Below are 26,086 nucleotides of genomic sequence, written 5' to 3'. Positions count from 1 at the left end.
AGCTTATCTTTGTGATCTGGGTCAGTACGACTTAATTCTTAATTCATTAATTCTGAAAAATGGATGTAATACTTCAAAATAAAACATTACAGGGGTTTTCAGAATAGAGCGAACAGAGATTCAGCAGTTTGACGCCATTCCTGATGTCAAGTGCGACATGCCTCTGTATCGTCTGATCCTTTTTAATATATATATATATATATATATATATATATATATATATATATATATACTGTATTATCATAAGAATTACTGAAAGACAGTGTGAAATATGCAAACAATGCAGTGATATGTCTAAAAACATATCGCTTCACTATGCATTATTTTGTATTAGCAGAAAAGCGGTTTAGTTTACAAGAGGCACCTAAACACTGTTATGGCAATGAAAAGTCTCCATACTTGGCTCATTAGAACACTAACAGCTTCCCTTATGAGAGCAGACACTCACTTTTACATTTTTTCTTTAGCTCCAAATGAGTTAACACACTTTTGATTGACCTATTTTTATAACATGATCCCTAAAAAACTCAATCCATAGCAAAGGCAAAAAAAAACAAAAACAAAAAATCCAGCCATATCTAGAGAGCAAAAGAAAATAATTCAAATCAAACAAGCCACGGAGAAAAGAAAACCGAGCCGACAAAAATCTAGTGAGATTAAACAGTAACAGTGTTTCGAATCAAAGCGAAGGCTCTTTAGTGCTGACATGGATTAAAACGAGCGCAAACGGCAGTAACAGGATGATCAAACGGGAATAAAAAAAACATAAAAAGTGTCGCTGTCTTCATATGCATGGCAACATCAGAGCAGTTTAAACCTCGTCTGATAAAGACATAAAAGATGTCGGCCGATCACAGACATGGAAACCTGCTGTCGAGTTTGTGGAAGAGGGAGAGAGATAAAAAGAGTGCTTCTAGTGTCCCAGATGGCAAACCCGTGACGTCCCTTTAAAGCTCAATGACAGGTAACCTTTGTAGTCAGCGAAGCCGTGCCACCTTGCAAAATTTGGCATTATGCTAATGAAGGCAGTTTAGTTTGGTTCGGCCCTCCAGAGACTTGTACGTGTACGGCTACAGTCGAGCGAGGACGGGCTTCTGGGAAGGAATTTTACCTCCTGTGACAGAGGAAAAGACAAGTAAACAAGTTAAGATGAGCGGAGCTGTAAAATCAAACAGAGAAGCTGGAGGTCATGGCAGTACGGCACACGAACACAACAAGAACTGGGTCACAGCGTAAAATGAGGAACACAAACGAATTCTGTGACTGAAAATGTAATACTTTACTTCTTAACTCATTTAAATGTATTGCCATATCAAATTCAAATTTGCATACTATTCTATACAAACAACATAATTATTACAAACATTTAATAAAGTTCAACTTTTTTTAATATACATGACATCTCTTATAAAAGATTCTTTAATTGTACTTGTGATAAAAAATTTAAGTTTTCCTGGGTCCATTTTATTAAAAAAGTATGTAAGTTTAACTGTGATACATTTATTTTATTTCAAATATTTAAAAAAAATCTTATGATGTTTCTGGTTTCTGACTGACATGTTTTATTTCTAAACAAATGCAAGTGTAATCTCTAAACTGTAATACAGTTCTTAAAACATTTTAAGAACATTTTTACTTTTAGTAAATTGTTTCTAAAAATATTTTGGAAATTCACATTCATGGGTATAAATTGAGTCTATATACTGAGCCGATATACTGAGACTTTGTTCAAAATAGAAATCCTAGTATACTGCACTGTTCGCCCTGAATATTGCTATTACTATTACTATTATTTTAGCATTATTCATATATTATTATAATATATATTAATATTTTTATATTTTCATATTATGTTAAAAATATATATTTTTATATTAAGTTTTAGTAATTTTATGTGCTTTTAAAATTTTTATTAGCTTTTCTATTTAGCTTTAATTTATTTTTACATTTTAGATCAAGTCATTTTTTTAGTCCTTCAACTTATAACTTATTTTATTTCAGATAGGCAACATTTAAAATATTTAAAAAGGTTTTTATCTAACAATTATATTCTATTTTATTGTAGCTCATATTTTAATTACTGAAACATTTTTTTTTACTAGTTTTAGGTTTAGTTAATAAAAACAACATGACGGTACAACAAGAAAGTATTCCACGATAAACATTTCAAACATTGGTATGCTACATTTGTTGTCAAATGACTTCATGACATGGATGTTTAAGTGCTGTACACTTATCTAAAAAATCTAAAAAAAAATCTAATTATAATATAAAAACTGTTTCTTATTATTTTTATTTGGTGTAAACAACAGTGTGATAAAATGACACATAAATAAGTCAAGAAAGAGATTTCAAAAGTCACTACTGAATTTACTTCCCATCCATTCATCACACTGGATGTCGACCACATTGCATTATGGGATAATGCATTAGTGTTATTGCCAAACGCAGCACTGTACATGATCCACGCAACTTACTATGCACAGTATATTGTATATACTATATACTGCAGATATATTTAGATTATTATGTAAGAATGTGAACGTTCAAACATTGCCAAACTTGAACACAAGCTATTTTGATGACATCACTCTTACCCAGCGTATCCTCCAGTGAGTTCACTGCAATCTTGTTCACCTTCAACGTCACCTGATCTCCTCTGAGAGAGACAGTTCAGTTCAGTTTAACAACCATAACATTTCAAAAGCCCATTACATATCTAATTTAATAAACACTATTAGGGCTGGGCATTGACACAAATTTCACAATTCAATTTGATTTTGATACATTTGGATATATATCAGGTACACATGTAAAAAATTTCCTCAAAGTAAAAAAAAAATCTCTCAACTAATGCTGTAAACTATACAGGGAACCCTGTCAGTAGGTACATTACTATAATATTAAAGGTTAACATTAACAACTGATTTGTATAGAAACATTTAGGTTGCATATAAGGCAGCTTTTATAGTAATAACATTATAATAATAACTTTTTAGAAACAAAATTATGTTTAAAACATTTAAATGGTGGTCGTCATAACTTGTTTTCATGATGGATTTATTCAAACTAATTAAATACTGAAAGACATGTTAAGAAAAAAATGGTATGAATTTGTACAATAGTGCATATACTTCGCAAAATGCTCCTCTCAGGAGTTCATTTTTCTCGCTAACTATCGAGCTATAGAAACGACAACGATGTACCTTTGCGATCTTTTGTGTACAGGCGACAACGTCCGCCAAAACGCTGTTGTTGTGTAAATGAATGGCCAAAACACATAAAAGGTTTCCGTTTTTAATTAAAAACGGCGTCATGTAAACACCCCCTGGGACAGATCGGACACAATTATTTGTTACATTTAACAAATAATCCACAATACCCCTCACCCAACAAGCAAACCATGAGGTGGAGTTTTATGTAACTTCCCCCGAACTGCAGCTAACCCCAAATGTAGCACCTCATATTGAAACTCATATACGTCTGTAATGCCCATAAAAAGGACTTCTCTCCATTAATTCAATGAACTTTTCTATGAATGAACATGCATATTGTGCATGACAATGTGTGTATTAGTACTGTTTTGTATATTGTCTCTTGTCATACCGTTTTATGCATGCCTTATGATAGAATTATTAGATACTACCTTATCGGTAGGTAGATATTAACCTTATGTTTCATGTCAAAATGATATCCTCCTCATAATGTGCATTGTATGCTAGTTATATTAATCAGAGTATAAAGGGACACAAAATTTCCAGCTCACTCCAATCATGCAAATGAGTCAGCCTCCAAACAAAGAAATGTTTCCCGCTTGAAATTACACCCTTTTCATTGGTCAAGCCAACTCAAGAGGTGTGACCTCTGCAGAAGTTAAAAGGCCACTATCTCAGTGACCCTGCCTCTCCTTTGATTCGTTCTTGTGGGAAAAGAGTGGAGACATCAAGTCCTATCGTGACGCCGTGGGACCTCCCGTCCCCACATAGGCGGGCCCTCAAAGTTACAAGCCATGTTGTACCTTTCCACTCGGGAGAGAGGACTCTTCCAACAACAACTGTCAGACTAACATCACTGAAGTTCGTCATTCTTTACTCAACCTGGAAGAACCTGACTGCAACTTCACCACCATTGACCTATTAAACCATCAAGGCTTTCATCCGAGACTACATCTGGACACTTGTTAAACGGCTAAGGCATTGCAATTATACTGTATATTTGATTAACTAAACAGAGGTTTAGTAAAAATTAAATCGGTTCATCAAAATGAAAATCCATTAAAATCGAGACATCAATATTTTCACCCAGCCCTAAATACTATATGAAGATGGACTTACACTTTGACCTTCTGCACGGCTTTGAGCCTCAAGAGAGCTGCTAGAGTGTTCTTCTGCAGGTCTGAGGATAAAGCTTCATAACACTTCAGACGGCCTGATGCCACGGTGACAAACACAGAGAGAAAACAGAAGATTTAAACTCTGAGACAATTTCACATCTACGAAATCTAATCACAAGCATAATCAGATCACCTGCGATGGATGTCAATACCAAGTGTAAACAGGACCTGATATGTAAACAGCCAAAACACTGTCAACCCTGTGTTACCTGCTAAGATGAGCTTCAGTGCAAAGTTCCTCACAGCGGGAACAAACTCCTTCTCTGTCAGGTTCTCATTAGTCTCCTCACACAGATAGCGACACACCACCTGCACAAAAACACACACAAACTTAAAGGTGGTATCAGTGATTTCAGGCCCAAAAATATTTTTATCACATTCATCTAATCTTTCCTAACGATCCGCTAGCTGCCCGCCCCATAAGCATGCTGTCAAAAAAACCCGTCTCTGTAGGCAGCCTAGGCTCTGAGATCTGCACACAAAAACAAATGGTTTAGCCAAACACTCAAAACCAAAGCAAATAGTGTTCCAACCAATCACCGACAGGGGGAGGGTGTTGTGAGGTTTTGTGCTCGTGCACGGCTGCATGCGAAGTCAGAGTTGAAGAAAAAGCTGGCTCAAAACCTCACAACACCCTCCCCCTGTCGGTGAATGGTTGGAACACTATTTGTTTTGGTTTTGAGTGTTTGGCTAAACCATTTGTTTTTGTGTGCAGATCTCAGAGCCTAGGCTGCCTACAGAGACGCGTTTTTTTGACGGCATGCTTATGGGGCGGGCACCTAGCGGATCGTTAGGAAAGATTAGATGAATGTGATAAAAATATTTTTGGGCCTGAAATAACTGATACCACCTTTAATATGACCTGCAATAGCAATTTCTGAACCCAAGATTGGTGTTCCATGTGAAAACCCCTTAAGAAATAAGCTAAATTTTACAGGAACAACTAGTTAACTATTCCCACAAACAACTTGCCAGCGGTTTCCATCCGCCTATATGTATGCAAATTTTGGGATATTGCATTAAAAAAGCTGCATGGAAACTATAATGGAAACACATTTACCGAATAAATCTCTCAAAGCGCAACAATAAACTTTGCCTAAACAGAGGATGCGATTAGAGAACTGGACTAACCAGTGGACCACTTTCATTGGCTCAGGCATTTCAGAATGACCAAGCACAACATCTGCTGTGCAAAATCTGTCATCAATATGCTTTGGTATAATGACCTCCCAGAACCATCTCACACGATTGCATCATCAAGCATCAGGCATCCGCCACCAAACGCTGAACGTGACAGCGTTTATTGCAATATTTTGACAGGTTGCCGTGATGAACTTAAAGTTTCTGTATGTTTATGATACGTTTTATTAAATGAAACAGTAAAATGCTCATGAAATGACTCTGAGCAGCTCTGGAGACGGCACAAGTGCTTACAGCGTCTCTGCACCACTGATTCACACAGAGACACACAGAATGCAGGATTCATATTTAAATGGTCTTCTTGCAGCTTAATATTCACAGACATCAGTCCATGTCGCAATTTGATTGAAGTGTCCAGACCTACTTTGATTTATTCATCCAAGATTCCACATTATACATAAAATTCCATTTTTATGACTGAATTCTGTTATTCCGTCCGCATTTTTTCGTATTGCGGAAATCATAGGGCCCTACATGATGTAGGAAAAAAGAGCCACATTGGCTTCCTCGATTGCAGCAACTTACATTTTCATTACAGATATTTTGCACAATTTCCCAGGAAGTGACGATTTTGTTCTCTTGAACATATGGAATGGAAACGATGCTTTATTCACATATGTTTTATGCAATATTCCAATTTTGCAACTATGAATGGAAACATTTCACCAGACTATAATGTATGCTACTATTTAAAATTTGAAGTCAGTAAGATTTTTAATGTTTTTGAAACAAGTCTCTTATGTTCAGACCAAGGCTACATTAATTTGATTAAAAAATACAACAAAAGCAGTAATATTGTGAAATATTATTACAAATTTAAAATAATTGTTTTGTATTTTGATATACTTTAATATGTAACTTGTTTTTGTTCAATTGAATTCACCCTTGCTGATTTTTTTTTTTTTTTTTTTTTTTTTAACAGACCGCAAAACTTTAAATGTAGTGTATATTTGCACATTGTGTGTAAGGTGTCACCTGGTATCCTTGCAGGAAGGGGTCCAGAGCTGCACACAGGAAAACGAGGGTGCTGTGACCGCTCGCTGACATCACAATCTCATGCTCCAATACCTGCAACACTCCACGCTTTAGGAGCAAATAACACGCTTCCTCAAAGTCCTACAAAAACACACACACATAAATACAATAATATGTCTTAGAAACACTTTTCTAACTAGACTAGAGGTGAGACGTACGTAATTTGATTTTGTTTCACATCAGAGAGCCACAATTTGGTTTTAAAGAATTCTTAATGTTCAAACTGCAACAACTAAAAAAAAAAAAGGTTGTGAATGTGCCCGAACCTGAACCGAGTCCCCAGGGCAAAGAATAAATTCATTGGAGAACATATTCCTCAGGAAGCTGAAACAGTTGTAGATGTCATCTAGAACAGAAATTGCTCTATGATTGGTAACACTAATCAAGAGTAAAACAAGTAAAAACATGTATGCAATTGATATCTCTCACACCTTTTCTATTGGAGTTTGCGCTTTGCATGGCCACTGCTAACAGAGCCGGTCTCAGAAACACGTGGAGGATCTGGTTCCTGTAGGAGGCACAAGAGAGCACAACGACGGCTCGGTGAAACACGGCTTCCTCTGGTGTGGTCTCGACCCCCAGCGCCTCCGTGACGCTCAGCTGAACGTGTCCCGCGGACACAGTCAACAGGTGTCTGTGCAGAGCTAAACTACAGCCGATGACTTCACTGCAGGACGCGTGGTCTACAGAGAGACAGAGAGATCATATTATTGAGGATTGTTCAAATTAAGGTCAAGTAAGCTACCATAAAGCTATTGGATTTCTCTGCAATGAATTATTCATCAAGCGCATTTCCTTTATCTAAGCAGATTCTGCATATCCTGGAGATATGCATGATCATTTTTGCCATTCTGAGAAAATCTGAAGAATATGATATGATAATCGGATACAATTTCAGAAGGCTAAACTTTCAAATTTAGACATCTTTATTCAATGATGCAAATAGTTTGCCTGTATGTAATCAAATATTTGAAATTATTTCATTTAGGACTTTTGGTTAACAATCAGAGAGAACATTTATTCAATGCAATTTGTATATACTGTTGTTGATTGTTAATTCGTGTTTGTTTATAATGCAATAGCTAATGTTCGTTTATAACATGTATGAATTATTTTGTTCTGCTGAACATAAAAGAAGATATTTTGAAGAATGTTGGTGACTAAACAGTTGTGGGGCACCACTGACTTCCATAATATGAAAAAAATAATAATAATACTATAGAAGTCAATGGTGCATTTTTGGGTGAACTATCCCTTTAAGGGCCCTATTTTAACCATCTGAGCGCATGGTCTAAAGCACACGGCACAAGTGCAGTTATGGCGTGTCCACTTTTCCTAGTTTAACGTCGGAAAAATGGTCGGCGCAGCCGGCGCATGGTCTAAAAGGGTTGTTTCTATTCTCTTAATGAGTAATGGGTGTGTTTTGGGCGTGACGTGCAATAAACCAATCAGAGTCTCATCTCCCATTCCCTTTAAAAGCCAGTTGTGCTCGTGCCATGGCGGATTGCTATTTACATGGCAGAATTTGCAAGCGGAAGAACTGAAAGCTTCTCTAGAGAGGAAACGGATCAGTTGTGCGCGAGGTTAAAACGCGCAAGCAGACCATCTATCGGACAAAGTGTACGCGCACTGTGGACCCGCCTATAGGCGCATATTACTGATGCGCTCTTTAAATAACAAAATACTGCGCCTGTTACAAACAGTTGCAGAGATGAAGGAAGCAGGATCTACGTGCAGCAGCTTTATTAAACAAAAAAACAAACTCAAACTTTAACAAATGGATACTCAGGGACAAGATTGAGAACAGAACAACCAAAACAAGTAACACAGACAGAACACAGGGTTTACATACACTGAACTGAAGAACAAATTAACAAGACACACCTGAACTGAACAAACAATCAATCAAACACCATAGAAACAAACAGGCAGGGGGCGGAGAAAGACAGAACACAAAGACAGAAATCAAAACAGACTGACAATATGACAGCGCCATTGACTTTAGACCAGGTTTTTGTTGGTCAATGGTGCAGTCTATTTCAGTTTCCACAAAATAGCAACGCGCCAACGATGCGCCAGAACATACCTTGTTTTCAGACCAGCCCATGGGCGCACAAATGGGCGCAAATGCATTTGCTCTTTAAACAACGTGGTGCAGGACGTGAAAATGATAACGGCATCGGGCTGAAACAAAACTCTTGCGTCGTGCCTGGCGCTGCATTGCACCGGATGTATGATAGGGCCCTAAGTGTCTCAGACTCAAAACTCTGAATCGCTTTCAAACATGTCATGAAACTCTCACACTAGCTTTGGAAAATTCAGTGATTAGTCTCTTACCAGGCCAGTCCAAGAACGCTCCAAACGCCAGAGCCAGGTGCCTAAGCCAGTCGGTCTGCTCCGTGAGAGAGGAGAGGTCCATGCCATCAGGGTTCTGCAGCAGCAGTGTGGCGATGAGAACCCAGGGCTTTAGAACCATGTTCTCCTCCTGTATGCGGACCAGACGGAATGCAGCGTCGTTCAAAAACTCATGATTGTCTGTGCTGGGTTTCTGAGGAATGTACCTGATAAAAAAAAAAAATTAAAAAACACTAAAGTCAGTCGGGAGGTTCAACATGATATTTCACTTTGTACAGAACAGGGTGCTTAAACTAAACACATGCTGTGGTTGAACTCTGATTGTAGAAAAAAAGAAGTAATAAATTGGCAATAAATTAGATAAAGATTAATCTACTACACATAAACATAATATTGAATGTAAATGTATAAATATAGACATTCACTACCATTCAAAAGTTTGGGGTCGGTTAGATTTTTAAAGTCTCTCTTGAGATGTAAGATAAGGGTCAACAGTGAAATTATAGATGTAATTACAGAAATTCATTACAGCTGTAATTACATGCAGAATTTTTTTAAATAGAAGTACAAATGTAAACATGTATGTATGTGTACATGTATGTACATAATAAGTGCATTGTATCAAATGGTTAGTTTTAAATGTTTGTACATAGTAGTAAAAGACACCTAATATAAAGTGGGACCCAAAATGCTTTGTGTGAATAATGACCTTTAGTGAAAAACTTTGGCTGATTGCAGGTGTCATACCTTGGCAGCAGGTTGTACTGAGAGCGGTTTATTTTTCCCTCTGCCAGACTGCGCAAAGATACAGGATGACCAAAGTACACATGCATACTGCCATAGTCCTCACTCAAGACACGTCGGGCCTTCAACAGACCCTGAGAGAAATGGATGTCAATAAAAGCAGAACAATTAAAACTCTGAGGTCTGTCTTTCCAGTAAAATGTCTGGATGTTCCAAAAAAATAAAAGATATCCCAGTACAAAACAAGCATATATTTACAAACATTGAGTGAGGATTTATGCCTGAAACACAGAAAGAATATTTGCCAAAGTGGTGAGAATAGAAATAAACCTTATACATATTTTACAAAAAGACTTCTCTTTTTGCTTAAATATATATATACATAGATATTAAAATATATGTACATTTGCTTATATTGCTTATATATAGATATTTTTGTATTTTTGAGTAACATATATATATATATATATATATATATATGAAGAGTTCAGATGCAAAAGCCTCTAAGTGCCATCTGACATTTTCTTCTTGAATGATAATTTTTATATATATTTTATTATATATATACTCACCTAAAGGATTATTAGGAACACCTGTTCAATTTCTCATTAATGCAATTATCTAATCAACCAATCACATGGCAGTTGCTTCAATGCATTTAGGGGTGTGGTCCTGAACTCCTCCTGAACTCCAAACTGAATGTCAGAATGGGAAAGAAAGGTGATTTAAGCAATTTTGAGCGTTGCATGGTTGTTGGTGCCAGACGGGCCGGTCTGAGTATTTCACAATCTGCTCAGTTACTGGGATTTTCACGCACAACCATTTCTAGGGTTTACAAAGAATGGTGTGAAAAGGGAAAAACATCCAGTATGCGGCAGTCCTGTGGGCGAAAATGCCTTGTTGATGCTAGAGGTCAGAGGAGAATGGGCCGACTGATTCAAGCTGATAGAAGAGCAACTTTGACTGAAATAACCACTCGTTACAACCGAGGTATGCAGCAAAGCATTTGTGAAGCCACAACAGGCACAACCTTGAGGTCGGATGGGCTACAACAGCAGAAGACCCCACCGGGTACCACTCATCTCCACTACAAATAGGAAAAAGAGGCTACAATTTGCACGAGCTCACCAAAATTGGACAGTTGAAGACTGGAAAAATGTTGCCTGGTCTGATGAGTCTCGATTTCTGTTGAGACATTCAGATGGTAGTCAGAATTTGGCGTAAACAGAATGAGAACATGGATCCATCATGCCTTGTTACCACTGTGCAGGCTGGTGGTGGTGGTGTAATGGTGTGGGGGATGTTTTCTTGGCACACTTTAGGCCCCTTAGTGCCAATTGGGCATCGTTTAAATGCCACGGCCTACCTGAGCATTGTTTCTGACCATGTCCATCCCTTTATGACCACCATGTACCCATCCTCTGATGGCTACTTCCAGCAGGATAATGCACCATGTTACAAAGCTCGAATCATTTCAAATTGGTTTCTTGAACATGACAATGAGTTCACTGTACTAAAATGGCCCCCACAGTCACCAGATCTCAACCCAATAGAGCATCTTTGGGATGTGGTGGAACGGGAGCTTCGTGCCCTGGATGTGCATCCCACAAATCTCAATCAACTGCAAGATGCTATCCTATCAATATGGGCCAACATTTCTAAAGAATGCTTTCAGCACCTTGTTGAATCAATGCCACGTAGAATTAAGGCAGTTCTGAAGGCGAAAGGGGGTCAAACACAGTATTAGTATGGTGTTCCTAATAATCCTTTAGGTGAGTGTATATATACTGTATATCCATCCATCCATCCATCCATTTGTACACAATATGAAAAATATTACAATTATTTATTCTTTCTAGGTACATACAATTTTTACACACCATTCAAAAGTTTGGAATATAAATAAATGAATACTCAATACATTTATTCAAGTATGCATTAAATTGATCAAAAGACTAACATTGTTACAAAATATATATATTTTTTAACTTTCCATTCATCGACGAATCAAAACAATATGTGTCAAGATTTCCACAAAAATATTAAGCAGCACAATTGTTTTCAACGTAATAATAAGAAATGTTTCTTGAGCAGAAAATCAGGATATTAGTATTATTTCTGAAAAATCATGTGACAGTGAAGACTGGAGTAATGATGATGAAAATTCATCTTTGATCACAGGAATAAATCACATTTTAAAATATATTAAAACTGTTTATTTTAAATTGTAACAATATTTCACAAAATTACTGTTTTACTATATTTATCACTTTTTAACATATAAATGCAGGCTTAGTAAGCATAAAAGACTTCTTTCAAAAAAATTAAAAAGTCTGAAGGGTGTGAGTTCTGGAATGCACTGCTGCTTCAATGTACTGTAGGTAGGCTATGCATACCCTTCTCATAGGCCTCCTCTTATGTTAGAGTCATCAGGCTTATATAACGGGTAGTGCCAATCTGTAGTAGTGAACAGGTTGGCTGTTTGGAAAAATTCTCTAGTGAGGCAACCGTTCATCCGAGCATAGGCTCCTTAGAGCTAGAGCTCATCAGGATATTTTTTCCTGTAAATCTAGTTATTCCTAGTACTGGCCTCCTCTTACTACAAGAGTCGCCTAGCCAAGGCCCGCCTTTTGCACTAGGCGTAAGAATGCTAGTGGTGTTACAGGGTAGATAGCAGCATAGGTAGCAGGCTATCTTCAAAAAGCCTCCCATGCAGAGATCTCATGGGCGTTGTTAGGCCTTTTCTTTCTAGAAAGTAAGAAGCAGTATGCTCAGGCCCCCGCCCTTTAGAGCTAAGTATTGTAGCTAGCTTATCCAGGAAGGCCTTAAAGTTGAAAAAAAAAATTTTTCCGCTGAGCCTCTTGAATAAAATAATTCAAGTCTTAAGGTTGAATGTCGTTGGCCGCTTACTGTGGCCTCCATTTCCTTGGGTTTAGTAGAGTATGTAAAATCTGTCTTGTAAAAAATACAAGACAATAGGCCTCGACCCTGATACATTCCTCAGGGTCATGCTGATAGTACACCCCTTGTTAGGGTCTTTATTTGGAGTACTTTGCTACCCATAGCTCGTATGATATCACCCTTCACCACCAAGGCTCAGGTAGAGACAGATTAGTTACTCCCTCCCACTTGCGATGGTTGAGTATGCTCCCTTAGAGCCAAAGCACTGTCTGGGCTGACGCCCGTGACATTCGAAGCTGTAAGCCTTACAATAGGCCTCCTCGATAGTCCGGTAGCGTAAGATTGTACTCCCCTTGCTTTAAAGGGTCGATAGCCCTTCTGCTGAGTACACTGCCTGTTGGCAATGTAAAACTTCGAGCTGGAGGCGCTCCCCTTATTAGGGTCCCTTTCAGAGTGCCCAGCCTCCACAGGGCTCTGAAGCACTGTGTAGATCCAGGATCGAGTAGAGTCACTTCCCCTTGTTTGCAAGGGTTAGGAAGCGCTATACAGAGTTCCACTCTCCAGGATGCCGGTCTCTATGATCCGGCCTGTGAGTGCTTACTGCCACTATCTGCAGTCCTCCCTATCGGATGCCTCCACTAGTGAGGCAAATAGTGTTAGAGACTCTGTTTAAGGAACAAAGCAATGTCCGGGCTGACGTCTGTGAAAGTATAAGCTGTAGGCCTTACTGTAGGCCTCCTTGATAATCCGGTGGCTTAAGATTGTACTCCCCTTGCTTTAAGGGTCGACAGCACTTCTGCTGAGTACACTGCCTGTTGGCAGTGTACTCATGTGAAATAAGTATAACCAGGCCCACAGACATGTCTGTGAGAGCACCTGACCTCTGTGACTAGCTCTGCTAACAATCCCTCTATCAAGTAGTTAGGCCTTGACAGGCCTCCTTGAAGGCGGCTCCCCAACGAGTTGGATGCTTAGCATTGCAAGGGTAAAACCTAGCCAAGAGCCTGGCCAATACTTATCAGGTTATGAGTATGGTGTTCCAGAATCTATCTGAGGATCGTTCTGTAGGAATACTTGGCTCCCTAAGTGTGGTCGGCAGGTCGAAGGACTCTCACGAGGCCTCCCTGTTAGATCAGCCCTAGAGCTGGAGGCGCTCCTCTGATTAGGGTCCCTTTCAGAGAGCCCAGCCTCCACAGGGCTCTGAAGCACTGTGTAGATCCAGGATAGAGTAGAGTTACTCCCCTTGTTCGCAAGGGTTAGAAAGCGCTATGCTGAGTTCTACTCTCCAGGATGCCCGTCTCTATGATCCGGTCTGTCAGTGATCACTGCCACTATCTGCAGTCCTCCCTATTGGATGCCTCTACAAGTGAGGCAAAATATGTCAGAGACTCTGTTTAGGAACAGACAGGTTGTTGGCAAGACTAGGTCATTAAATTAGACCAGGTCAGCCTCCCTGGTGGCATGTGGGGTTGACTTCACGTCCCCCTCAGAAAGTGACTGGACGGTACTCCTTTGGACCACCTGGCCATATTCCCTCAGGGCTGTGGTCTCCATGCCCTTGAGCTGGCTCTGGGTCAAGTCCTTTGTGTGAAAGCACAAAGCTACTTCCTTGCTTAGCATGAAGCTCGGGCAGTGGCTGTGGGAATACGTTCACTGACAGCCTGTATGTGACCCAAAGGGGGATTGTTTTTGGGATTTCAGTGAAACTGCTATTTTTGACGTTTTTTGTCACAGCCATAATTTGGCATGCACTCCCCCTCAGCATGGTAGCGTGGGTAGATCGTTCCCCATAGACTGTAACCTCTGTTCCCTGAGAACAGGGAATGAGAGAACATGCCTCGGGGATGCCTGCTGAACAGTCCCCTCAGACGACAAGTTGTTGACATATTCTCCAGGCTCCCCTTTTATACTTCCGGGTCGCACTAGTGATGATGCCATAGGCTGTCGCCAGCCAATAGGATTGCCGTGATTAGATAAGCATTTCAGACACCAGTTCACGCAAAGGGGTTCCCCATAGCGCTCTGACGCAGTGTCTCGTTCCCTGTTCTCAGGGAACATAGGTTACAGTCGTAACCTGAGATGTTTTTCTAGGGTACTCTGACAGCAATGGTCTCAGGGGTCACTGAAGCCAATAGTTTAAGGGACCATTTCTTTGTTAAAGCCTTACTTTCCAGTTAGACTAAAGTGTAGATCCCCTTGAGAGAAAGAATGCATTATCTTGATGTTTTGAGAGGACTCTCCTGTTTATAGTAAGAGCCTGGCCAAATCCAACCTTGGAAAAGCTGTGTCGGTGTGTATGATAGTCTTTTTGGTTGCAGGTTAAGGTACCACTGGCATTATTGGGGATTGACTGAGTTGTTGTTCGGGACAGGCTGGCGCCCAGCAACCCAAATCTGCGACCTGGAAGGTCACAACGTGCCTAACTTCAGGGTCCGAGTGTCAGCTGCATAATCGTTGGAGATATGCTTCCATATGTGTGGAAAATTACTATGTTTATCTATTTCTTAGCCAATCAGAAACTGCAACCTGAAGCAAGGATGTAGCTTAGACCTTGGTGAAGGGTATAACTGCTGTGATCTGTGTAACTGTAAGAAGGGCAGCCTACAAACTCCTGTGTGAGTCTTGAAGCTGACTTCTGCTGATGAAACTGCAAACTATCTTCAGTAAAACTTTTCTTCAATTTATCATAATTCTGACTCTGGGTCTTCATTCATCAAAACTGGTTCTGGGTCTTTGACTGTAAAACCCCTTACAAGTCTTAACCGATCAATGGTGAACAATGAACAATGGTGTATGTTGTTGTTGAATGTTTGTTGTTGTTTTTTTTCTTACTGGAAAACAAGACACTGATTAAGAGAATATTTCTTGCTGCATATATTTTGTTCTTATACAATATGTCAGCTAAAAAATAATGATGGAATGCGTATAAGAAGGCCACGCATACCGAGGTCGACTCTTTGGGCTTCGGGACGCCAAGCAGCTCACGGGCGTACAGAGATTCTTCCAGAATTCTCTCGTAGCTGATGCTGACAGGAACCAGGTTCACGTCAAATAGCTCTCCTTTAAAAAAAGGCTCCATCACAATATTCAACAACCCTGAGGGAGAAGAAGAAATGAAAGAGTGTGGGAGATGAAGCTGACACAAAACGGTGCTCAAAAGAGGTGGACCATTTTGTTTCTCTCATTCATCTAAATTTGCTTTTGTTCGGTTTGATTGATGAGCTGCCACCGTCGGGCTCTCCAGGTTTCAAGCTGTCGTTTTGAACCTTTGTGCCATAAATTAGTCAGGGGCGCCATTTCATTCTGGGACTATGATTCAATTGAGAAAATCCTGTGAAATTTCATTTAGCTGGCATCTCACTTTCTGTGAACAAGCAATGCAGACCCCAAAAAAATGTTTCCTGTCACCTTGAATTTATTTGTGCAGCAATAAAAAAGGCAGAAAAGTGGGGGAAAGCCTTGACGCTGCACAATACATGCAGAAGTCAGCAAAGAGCTTTTATCAAAATGAAACGCACAAAAAAATGTCACAGCAGCACAGCCTGTTTTTGAAATTGTATAAAAATGTTACAGATCGATAATCAATGTATAATTACCCGTCTTTGGTGTAAGAGATTTGCACGTCCTGCTTCTAGTTCCTTCCAAGAAGAACTCAATTGGGGCATAACCATTCTGAATAAACAACAAATAACAGGTTAATATTTTTCAACAATGTATATTTTCAACTGTCAAGAATGGAAGCATATACATTAAAGGGTTATTTCACCCAAAACTGAAAATTTTCCCATAATTTACCCTCAAGCCACACTAGGTGTATATGACTTTGAGCCAAAGACAATCAGAGTTATATTAAAAAATATCCTGTCTCTTTCAAGCTTTATAATGGGAGTGAATAGAGCCTGAGATTTTGAAGCCAAAAAAAGTGCATCCATCCATCATAAAAGTAATCCATACGGCTCCAAGGGGTTAATAAAGGCTTTAGTTGAGGGTCAGAGGTCAATCTTCCGCCAGAACTAGACTTGTGTACAGCCGTTACTGGAAGCCAGTGATTATAGTTTATGAAGTTATAAATATGGATATGTTTATTACAAAAACCCATCCCTTTGCTTCTGAAGGCCTTTATTAACCCAATGGAGCCGTATGGAGCACTTTTATGATGGATGGATGCACTTTTTTGGACTTCTAAACCTGAGGCTGTATTCACTCCCATTATAAAGCTTGGAAGAGACCGGTTGTTTTTTTAATATAACTCAGATTGTGTTTGGCTGAAAGAAGAAAGTCATATACACCTAGGATTGCTTGAGGGTGAGTAAATAATGGGATTATTTTTGGGTGAACTATCCCTTTGAATAGTCAGTTCCAAACCTACTAATAGTTTCGACCTGTTTGAACTGCGTCTTGATCAAAGGTAAAATGCCCTTCCAGTTACATGTTTATAAGAGGGTTAAGAGCAGTGTGAAAAGTAGGGCTGTGCGATTAATCAAAATGGAGTTTAGATTTCGGCTTCCAACGATTATGAATATATGATAATAGATAATAGAGGTAAAACAATTATTGTGCCCAACTGCAGAGGTACACTTTTTCTCCTCCTTAAAAGCCCAAATTTCATGCAAATTAGTAAAGTAATGTAATGCAACTTTCATAAAATAGGACGTGCTTGATATTAAAAAGTTATTAAAAGAGCACAGACACGCTAAGTGAACTTTGAGCTTCGGGTGCGCGTCTAAGCAGTCAAAACGGCCTTCACACAAAAATAAGTCAAAATGACAGGCTTGGTGAGCTATCACTCAAACCCAGTCGTTTATGTCTTAAGTGAATGCAAACAGTTGAGAGAAAATTGAATGTGTATCAGTATATTAGATCCGTGTATTCGTTCTTAAAGAGACAGCAGCCTAATATTCCTGCTGCAGTCTAATTTCATTAGACTGTTTAATTATTTTCAATAATTTTTGAGGACTTTTTTTACTTACATTAGTTAACAATCTGCTGTGGTATCGCAATTGGAATCGATAATTGTAAAATCCCACTGTTGTCTAAAATGTACATTTCCAGCATATACACTTGAAAATATTGCTATCATTAAATAAATTACTCATATAAGGTTTTGGACATATAGCCCACTCATAATCGTGTCAAATAATCTTGATTAAAATATTGACCAAAATAATCATGATTATGATTTTTGCTATAATCATGCAGGCCAAGTTAAAAGCCTTAAATCCACTACAATATGAAGCCTGCATTTCATCCTATATATTAAGAACAGTCTAATTCCCTGATTGCTCATTTGTTCAGTTGTTTGGATGAAGGGTCTTACCCTCAGCATGGTCTTCACATACTCAGAAAACACAGCCCAGTAAAGTTTATCTCCTCCAAACGACCGACGGATGAAAAATGCTCCCGACATACGCAGCATCTCACCAATAAACTTCATGCTCATAAAATCTGCAGGAAACATCATGACATTAGTAAACACTACATGTAACAAATATATTGTAATATGAAATCAACAGTTTTAATCATTTTACTGTAAAAACCATGTTAGATGAAAATATTAAATAACCTTTTATAGAAGAATGCAAACAGCATATTTCAGTTTTTAATTATTAAGTTATTTTTAATAACATTTTTATTCATTATAAGTAATATATTATAACTTTTAACTTAAAAAAAAATCTGTTTGCATTCTTATAAAAAAATCATGTTACAATTTTATTTACATTTTAATTTAACATTGTGTTTACAGGTTGTTATCTGGGAATAACTTACCACTGGATGGCACTATTGAGCAATCCGAATCAAGTATTTCACAGAACCGTGTAATATATATCTATACTGTATATATAAACCTAAATTGCCACAGCTGGACTATGACGCTATTTTCTTCTAGATCTGCTGTAAAGCAGAAACAAACTTTGTTGCATTATTTTCCTGTTATCACTGTAAACTGAAACAATCTGTATTGCAAAAAGCGCTATATAAATAAAGGTGACTTGACTTGACAATGGACTAAAAGCTCACATTCAGATCTGTCGAATGACAACCATGGATTGAACCAAGATTCTAGCCTACATTTTTTTTTTCAATAATTAAAAAAATGAATCAATAAAATTACATTTCCATTCAGATTTACTATATGCAAGAAAATATATGTATCCACTTTCATTACAATCAAAATTGTATCATCATTGTCTGACAATACAACAAGAATAAAGTTGTTTTCTTTTTTCAGCATTCAAGCAACAACCTTACATGACTTAAGGTTTTTAAGCGATCTACTCGTACAGTGTGAGTTGGTAACCTTGCTGAAATCGCACAGTGTATTCCAGTGGTTCTCAATTCCAGTCCTTGTGACCCACTGCTCTGCACATTTTGTATGTCTCCCTTATTTAAACACCTGAACCAGACCATCAGCTCATTAGGAGAGACTCCATGAACTGAACTGAGTCTGTCAGATAAGAGAGACATACAAAATGTGCAGAGCAGTGGGACACGAGGACTGGAATTGAGAACCACTGGTGTATTCCCTCTTTAAGCCTTGTCTGTGAAAGCAGGGGAAACCATTTTTCTACTGTGTTGGTTCACTGCTTGACGTCCAATGGACAGTTTACAAAACAAGTGAGCCACCTGGATCTAGTTTGTTCTCTTTTGGAGGGTACAATGCTTTTAATGAAACAAGTCTGGAAAATCATTAAGCTTGTCAAAAGGGGTGGAGTCTCTTTAATTTCCTGCTCTTGAAAAAGGCACAGCAGAAGACCAACAGGTATTCTGGAGGTTTCAGAAGTTTTTTAGCAATGGGACTGGTGGTTTTCAGTTTTTCTGGATTGTTGCTGCTTACAGCAATTGACTTGTGTTTTGCATGGAGGTCAGGATTTCAGCAGCAACAGCCACCAGATTTAGTGTCTCAGCAAGCTCTCCAAGGCCCACAGATATCAACATCTTTTAGGCCTTCAAGGCCTGCAATGAACTCTGTTGAGGCTGATCCATGGAATCTTCAAGAGCCTGCAAATACGCAGTCCAAACAACTAATGCAGGGTCCTGTTGTGCCTTTGACGTGGCGTTTTCCAGTATTGCCAGAAGAACCCCAACAGCCAGCTGTGCCTTTTGAACTGCGTGTACCTACAGCTACTGCGAGTGTTGCAGCACAATGTGGGGAGAACTTTGTGCATGTGGAGGTTAAGGAGGACTTATTTGGGACTGGTCAGCTGGTGAATCCTTCATTCCTCACTTTAGGAGGCTGTGCAGCTGTAGGGGAGGATCCAGAAGCTCAAGTCCTTATCTTTGAATATGAGCTCCAGACATGTGGCAGCTCTCTGGTGGTAAGTGGCTGCTAATGGGTTAACCCTAGAAACTGCAAAAGCCAGGTCTGTCCAGTAACCTGCTACTTGTGCTGCTTTCAGATGACTAATGATGAGCTTGTTTACACCTTCACCCTCCTCTACACTCCTGAGGCTTTAGTAGGAACTCCCATTGTAAGGTCTAATTCAGCAGCTGTTGGAATTGAGTGTCACTATTCAAGGTAAAAAAAAACAAAAAAAACTTATCAAAGCAATTTTGCCAAAAGTTACATTCTTAATCTTGTTTTACTACTTCCACTAGGTTGCAAAATGTAAGCAGCAGTGTGCTGATGCCCAGCTGGGTTCCTTTTGCTGCTACAAAAGTTGGAGAGGAAGTTCTGGTGTTTTCCTTGAAGCTCATGACTGGTAATACTGTGCAATGTTAGAATTTCAGAAGTGGCTAGGGAATGTTGCCAACATGAGTTTAATTTCAGATGACTGGATGTTTGAGAGGCCATCCAATCAGTACTTCCTAGGGCAGTTCCTGAACCTTGAAGCTTCTGTGATGCAGTACAACCACGTCCCTCTGCGTATCTTTGTGAGAGACTGTGTGGCTACTGCAGTCCCTGATGTGAACTCTTCTCCAAGATATTCCTTTATTGAGAACTATGGGTTAGTAGGGAATCTCTCCTTAAATGCCCATTTGCAAATAGTGCCTAAAGTGACTTTTCTCTCCTTCCAGGTGCCTGGTTGATGGAAAGCTCACAGGCTCCACTTCCAGTTTCATGCGCAGGGTTCAGAATGACGAGTTGCAGTTTCAGTTGGAGACTTTCCGGTTCCTGCAAGCTGATAGTGGCTTGGTATGTATTTTGGGCTGTAGTTTTGTGCGTGAGTTCTCTTACTGGTCATGTTTAACTGTGTCCTCCTCTTTAGGTGTACATCACCTGTGCTCTAAAGGCTGCCATGGCCTCAACCCCGACAAGTCCAGAGAACAAGGCTTGCTCCTTCAATAATGGGTATTGCATACCATTTGCAACCTCTAATGATTTGAGTTGTTAAAAATGGGTAACCAGTTTCCTTTCCTGTCTATAGATGGACTTCTGTAGATGACAATGACCAAGTGTGCATGTGCTGTGACTCCACATGTGGTTCCAGCAGAAAAGGACGAGAACTACCTGATTCAGGTAACGTATGAAGTCTTGGTATTGCTCTTGCAGAAGGATTTTCAATTTCTCATCTAGTCTTCATCTCTTTCAGGCCTGGTATCAGAAGGGAAAGCAACCATTGGCCCCATTGTGATTTCTAACTGATGTCTTGTGAATGGCAAGAAGTGGCAATAAAAGTCTTTATAAATTAGTGACTTTACTTGTCTTTTTGTACTGTAAAGGCATTTTGGACCACCAGAAAATTGCTTTACTATAGTTAATATTCATAGACTTTTCAGTGTGCCAAGTGCAGGAATGCAATCATTTTCACTGACTAGGAACTGGGGTGCACACTTGCAGCTGTAAGCATACTTGGGTCAAAAGCCTGCGTGCCCTACCTTTTACGTATGTTTGGGAAAGAGACCCAACCGTGCACAGCACTTGGGACAGATGTTATCCATGGTTGATTTATGCACAAGTGATGCCTTCTGTGCAGAAAATGAATTCCAAATATCAAGTGCTTTTACAATTGTGACTCTACAAGTGAGAAGTACAGTGTATGTTACTCAAATTCATCTACTTTATGTACTTGTCAGACATGACAAATTCAAATGTTTAGATGTTCCAGCTAACATTCTTTGCTTGGTTCTAAAGGAAACTAAACATCAAGTCAACCTGAAACTGTTTAGACAAGGTCACCCCTCAACTCCCAGAGAGAACAAGAAAACTTGTGGGATTAAAACAGCTGTTGAATCCAAACACTCATCTCAAGCAAATCAAATAGGTGTGGACCGTTTAGGAGGCTGGCCAACTTTTTGACCAAAGCAGGTCTAACTTTTGGAAAGTAGACATACTTGTGTGTATATATATAACAGGTAGACTAAATATAGTTTTCAGACTAGTACAATGCAGTGGTGTGACCTGAAACAACTCTGAAGATACTGTTATGTTCATGGATTTGAAGGATACAATTAATTGCATCATTGCAATTTTGATGAATATTCTGTTCACACCCACCCATTCCAGCAGCAATCACGGGCAGGGGGAGGTCGTACATGTAGAGTAAGTATGACATCATCAGGAAGTCCATGTAACTACGGTGGCTGGGCAGAAGAACCACCGGGTGCTCCTGTACAGCCTGCTGGAGCTGGAAAGAGAATCTAATCAAAAACATGACAAATCAACTATTTACATGGTATATTCATTAAAACAAATGGCAGGACATCTTGATTTTTATTTTTTTATTTTTTATGAAATGCTCACCAAGGCTTCATTTATTTGTGTGATTACATTCTATCATTCTAATATACTGATTGGCAGCTCAAGAAATATTTTTTATTATTCTTATTAATGTTGAAAATCGCATAATATTTTTGTGGAAATTGTGATACACTACCATTCACAAGATAATTTTATATATATATATATATATATATATATATATATATATATATATAATATATATATATATATATATACCAATAATAGTTTATTCTAAAAAGATTTCTATTTCAAAGAATCTTGAAAAAAAAAAGTACCATGGTTTCCACAAAAATATCAAGCAGAACAATTGTTTTCAACTGTGATAATAATAATAAGAGCATTAAATCAGCATATTAAACGGATTACTGAAGGATCATGTGATACTGAAGACGAGTAATGATGCTGAAAATAAAGCTTTGATCACAGGAATACATTTTATTTTTAAAATTATATTCAAATATAAAACAGTATTTAAAAGTCTAATGATCTTTTACAATATTACTGTTTTACAGTATTTTTAATCAAATAAATACAGCCATGGCAAACATAAGAGACTTCTTGAAAGAAAGAAAAGATTCCAAACTTCTGAACTGTGATATATAATACCCTGTGAAGGAAGCCATCAGCTAAACTGACCTATATGACAATAAGCAATTTAAACAGACAAATAAGAGATCATCATACTAATGAGAGTGTCAAAGAATTTAAGCCCCTCTAAATCCCTGTAACCTCTAAGCATTAACGCTGATGATTTCGATTAGAACATGTTTCAGTAACATTACTGACTCTAGTAGTCAGCTGACAGTGTACAAGCCAGGTGTTTCAGCAGGAATGTTTCACACGTGTGTTGGGGACAGTAAAGAGTCGCTCACTCTCTGGATGCCCTCCTCATTGACACACACGCTGCGGAAGAGTCTCTTGAAGGCTTTGCTGAGCGTGAAGGCGAAGAAACGTACGGTGCTGAGCTGAAGCCGGTGAGCCATCTCATCCAGAATCAGAGACGCTTCCTCCGTCACACACTCACTACTGTCTCCTGATTCTGATGAAACCTACACACACAATTCAGTAGCCATTAAAATCGACTGATCTGTATTTTTAAACATTGGTTCAACGATACAGGAGTGTCGTTAATGACGTCCCGCGCAGGTGGAAGAAAATGACTTCTGCTAATTAATCTATTTGAGATCTTTGAGATGCTGCTGTAATGAACATGGCACTGACTACTTTACTGTTTCTGGTCCCTGTCAGTTTGCTTTACTTGATGTTTGATTCATCGCGTGTTCCCTTATACGTCATACTCCGGGGTTCCCTTTCGCATTTAGGCGTATGCGCACTCAAATACGGCACTGATTGTTGGCAAGCCAAAATATATAGATTAAAATGTGCATATATTTAACGATTTTTTTATTTTTATTTTTTACTTCTTCATCAAAATGGTACGAAACTTGGTAAAGGTTTTGGCACTTGCTGTGTGGACACAAAAACACTCATAAAAAGGTTAAATGGTCCTGAAAAAATATAATCACACTTGTATTGTTCACGGTCACGGTCAAACATTTAATCTGGAGGGAACGTTTGATACTGTGTACAGACAAAGTCTTACTGAAAACTCATTTTTTGAGACATCAACCTCAAATTTGGATGCAGCTCGTTAAGATTTATAGCAGTTTTAGAGTAAAATGTGCTTTGGAAAATATATACTTCATTTAAAATTTAATTGAATGTGTCCATGCTCAAAAAGCAAATAAATGGATTATAAATACTGCATAAAAAAATGTAGTACCATAAATCCCCTAAAAATGCTAATATTAAATAAAAAACATTATTGAACTAAAGTATAGTGCAATCATTTCACTGGAATAAATTTAATTAATTTTTGACGGTTAAATAGAATGAAATATGTAAGCTTGCTTATTGTGCCCGAGAGCAGATCTATTCAAGTCCACACGCCATTTAACAATAAACTCTGCTGCTTAACCACAGCACAAGAGCTGCAGTTCCAACTACGCAAGTTTGTGATGCTGTTTGCAAATGTTTGTTGGAACTATGGTTTCAGGAAACAGCAAAACGTTAAACTATGTTGGTAATGACGGAACTCACGACCAAAGTTGGCTAACAATGCGTTAGAAAAACGAAACCCAGAGCGTTACTGACAGACTGGGAAGATAGCTGTGCAGCAATGTGAAAAATAGTGTGTTTTGAACATGATTCAAATATGAAAACCTATTCAACTAGACCCCAATAACAAAACCAAGACTTTGTAAAAGGGCATAATAGGTCCTCTTTAAAAGCATAAGTAAGTTATTGCATGAAAATATGGCATTGAGGGAATGGTGGTGCTCTGTACCTGTTTAATGACATATTGCACGTGGTCCGACTGCAGGACTATGGTTTTCAGCATGCTGGCTTTGCAGGGCACTAGTCCTTTATAAAGTGAGGGAGTGTAACATTTCAGTGCGTATCTCAGATCGCTGGATTGCCGCCTCTCCTCCAGGACGTCTTCAAAATCATCCCGCTTCTTCAGCATCCGCTGCCGAGACAGAAAACATGTTTGTTTATTGAGTGATAAGATGATGGTGATCATTTATATAAAGTTTAAGGGCTTTTTTTTATTACAATTACATACAAAAAAAAAACAAAAAAAACTGAAGAATACAATTTCAAGGACCGATATTCTTGAATAGCTCGATATTCAAAACCTTTTGATTTGCTTATGCATTAAATGCTTTCAATTAATTAATATATGTTTGCTCAAATTAACTGTAAACTAAAAATAACTCAATTCAAATTGCACATAATTAATTTTCAGAATGCCCAGAGTGTGCATATCAGTAATCTGTCCGAAACTGTGTATAATTTATATGAAAATAAATTATAATTCATGAGATAATTTGGATTTGTACAAAATTCCTTTTTAATCATGTGTGTTATTTCATTGCTTTAATGAGTTTCTAAAATACAGTTCATTAGTAATGAATTAATAGGTATGTCCATTTATTTGAAAACAATGAATGGACTAATGAATAGATATGAATATGAAAATAAATAGATTAAAATATCTTTAGCTGAAAATATACATATAATTTTGATGTTATAATTAATAAAATTCCGCCATACTTAAGTTGGACATTTTATTGTAGTATAGGGCTATCATTTTAAAAACCAATGCACTGGACGAACTTAAAGTATCCTTTAAGGAAAACATTACAGGAAGCCTTATGATAAGATTCACACTGCAAGTGTTGCAAGCATGTACTACTTTGTCAGAAAGCATGCAAAGAAAAAAAATGCTCTAAAACACTTACCGAATACAGTGTTCTAGACGCCATTTCCATTCAGTGTCTATCAAAGCATGAGTGTAGTAGATCAAATGAGTTCTGTGTGAGAAAGTTTATATCAAGGTTGATCGTTCGTGTCACAGAAACTCCTCATTCCTGTCATAGAAATACAAGAACAAACAGCTGGAATGACAAGCGAGTATGAAACAGCAGTTACCGGGTGGGCGGGCTTTGGCGGAACGGCTGACAGATTGGGATTGATCAAAATAATAATTTTAATTAATGTATATGCCATTTAATTAATGTTTAATGCCATTCGTGAGATTTCCCTATTACGCCACAGACTTTACTGAGGTGTCCTCGATGTAAACAGAAACAAAAAAAAAGGAATCGAAACCTGGTAGGCTAAACTAACGGATTCAGCCAATCAGGAACGATTTATATCTGTCAATCATTTTGTGAGTTTGAGTTTGCTGGATTACTGTTAACTGGTCA

At 38.3% G+C, this 26,086-nt stretch overlaps 2 protein-coding genes across 2 annotated transcripts; one reads left to right on the top strand and one right to left on the bottom strand.

The window, feature by feature from the left end:
• Nucleotides 1-491: 491 nt before the first annotated feature.
• gnpat (glyceronephosphate O-acyltransferase) lies at nucleotides 492-25,754 on the bottom strand. The gene is made up of 16 exons (XM_081378819.1): nucleotides 25,619-25,754; nucleotides 24,661-24,843; nucleotides 23,186-23,362; nucleotides 22,068-22,197; nucleotides 17,946-18,073; nucleotides 16,225-16,300; nucleotides 15,573-15,724; nucleotides 9,731-9,861; nucleotides 8,966-9,189; nucleotides 7,060-7,311; nucleotides 6,895-6,974; nucleotides 6,569-6,709; nucleotides 4,603-4,702; nucleotides 4,335-4,428; nucleotides 2,598-2,659; nucleotides 492-1,114 (listed from the first exon to the last, which is right to left on the bottom strand). Exons 1-16 carry the CDS (start codon nucleotides 25,646-25,648, stop codon nucleotides 1,071-1,073), a joined length of 2,004 nt encoding a protein of 667 aa, XP_081234945.1. The 5' UTR covers nucleotides 25,649-25,754; the 3' UTR covers nucleotides 492-1,070.
• Nucleotides 19,332-21,261, top strand: LOC308698617 (zona pellucida sperm-binding protein 3-like). The gene is made up of 8 exons (XM_081378820.1): nucleotides 19,332-19,947; nucleotides 20,029-20,147; nucleotides 20,228-20,331; nucleotides 20,400-20,577; nucleotides 20,648-20,765; nucleotides 20,839-20,921; nucleotides 20,998-21,089; nucleotides 21,163-21,261. The coding sequence occupies exons 1-8, from the start codon at nucleotides 19,423-19,425 to the stop codon at nucleotides 21,213-21,215; spliced, it is 1,272 nt and encodes a 423-aa protein (XP_081234946.1). The 5' UTR covers nucleotides 19,332-19,422; the 3' UTR covers nucleotides 21,216-21,261.
• Nucleotides 25,755-26,086: the final 332 nt, after the last annotated feature.

This window comes from Scardinius erythrophthalmus, assembly GCF_964197995.2.
Source record: "Scardinius erythrophthalmus genome assembly, chromosome: 11".
NCBI lineage: Eukaryota > Metazoa > Chordata > Actinopteri > Cypriniformes > Leuciscidae > Scardinius > Scardinius erythrophthalmus.
Note: the sequence above shows the minus strand (reverse complement) of the source record. Positions and strands in the feature narration are given on the sequence as shown.

Excerpts from the sequence above, each read along its gene's own strand:
- LOC308698617 (XM_081378820.1), top strand. The coding sequence starts at position 19,423 with ATGGGACTGGTGGTTTTCAGTTTTTCTGGATTGTTGCTGCTTACAGCA. Across the intron at positions 20,578-20,647 it reads TCCTTTATTGAGAACTATGG|GTGCCTGGTTGATGGAAAGC; the intron begins GTTAGTAGGGAA and ends CTCTCCTTCCAG. Across the intron at positions 21,090-21,162 it reads ACGAGAACTACCTGATTCAG|GCCTGGTATCAGAAGGGAAA; the intron begins GTAACGTATGAA and ends CATCTCTTTCAG.
- gnpat (XM_081378819.1), bottom strand. The coding sequence starts at position 25,648 with ATGGAAATGGCGTCTAGAACACTGTATTCG. Across the intron at positions 18,074-22,067 it reads CGTGATTGCTGCTGGAATGG|ATTTTATGAGCATGAAGTTT; the intron begins GTGGGTGTGAAC and ends TGTTTCCTGCAG. Across the intron at positions 6,710-6,894 it reads GCCCTGGGGACTCGGTTCAG|GACTTTGAGGAAGCGTGTTA; the intron begins GTTCGGGCACAT and ends GTGTTTTTGTAG.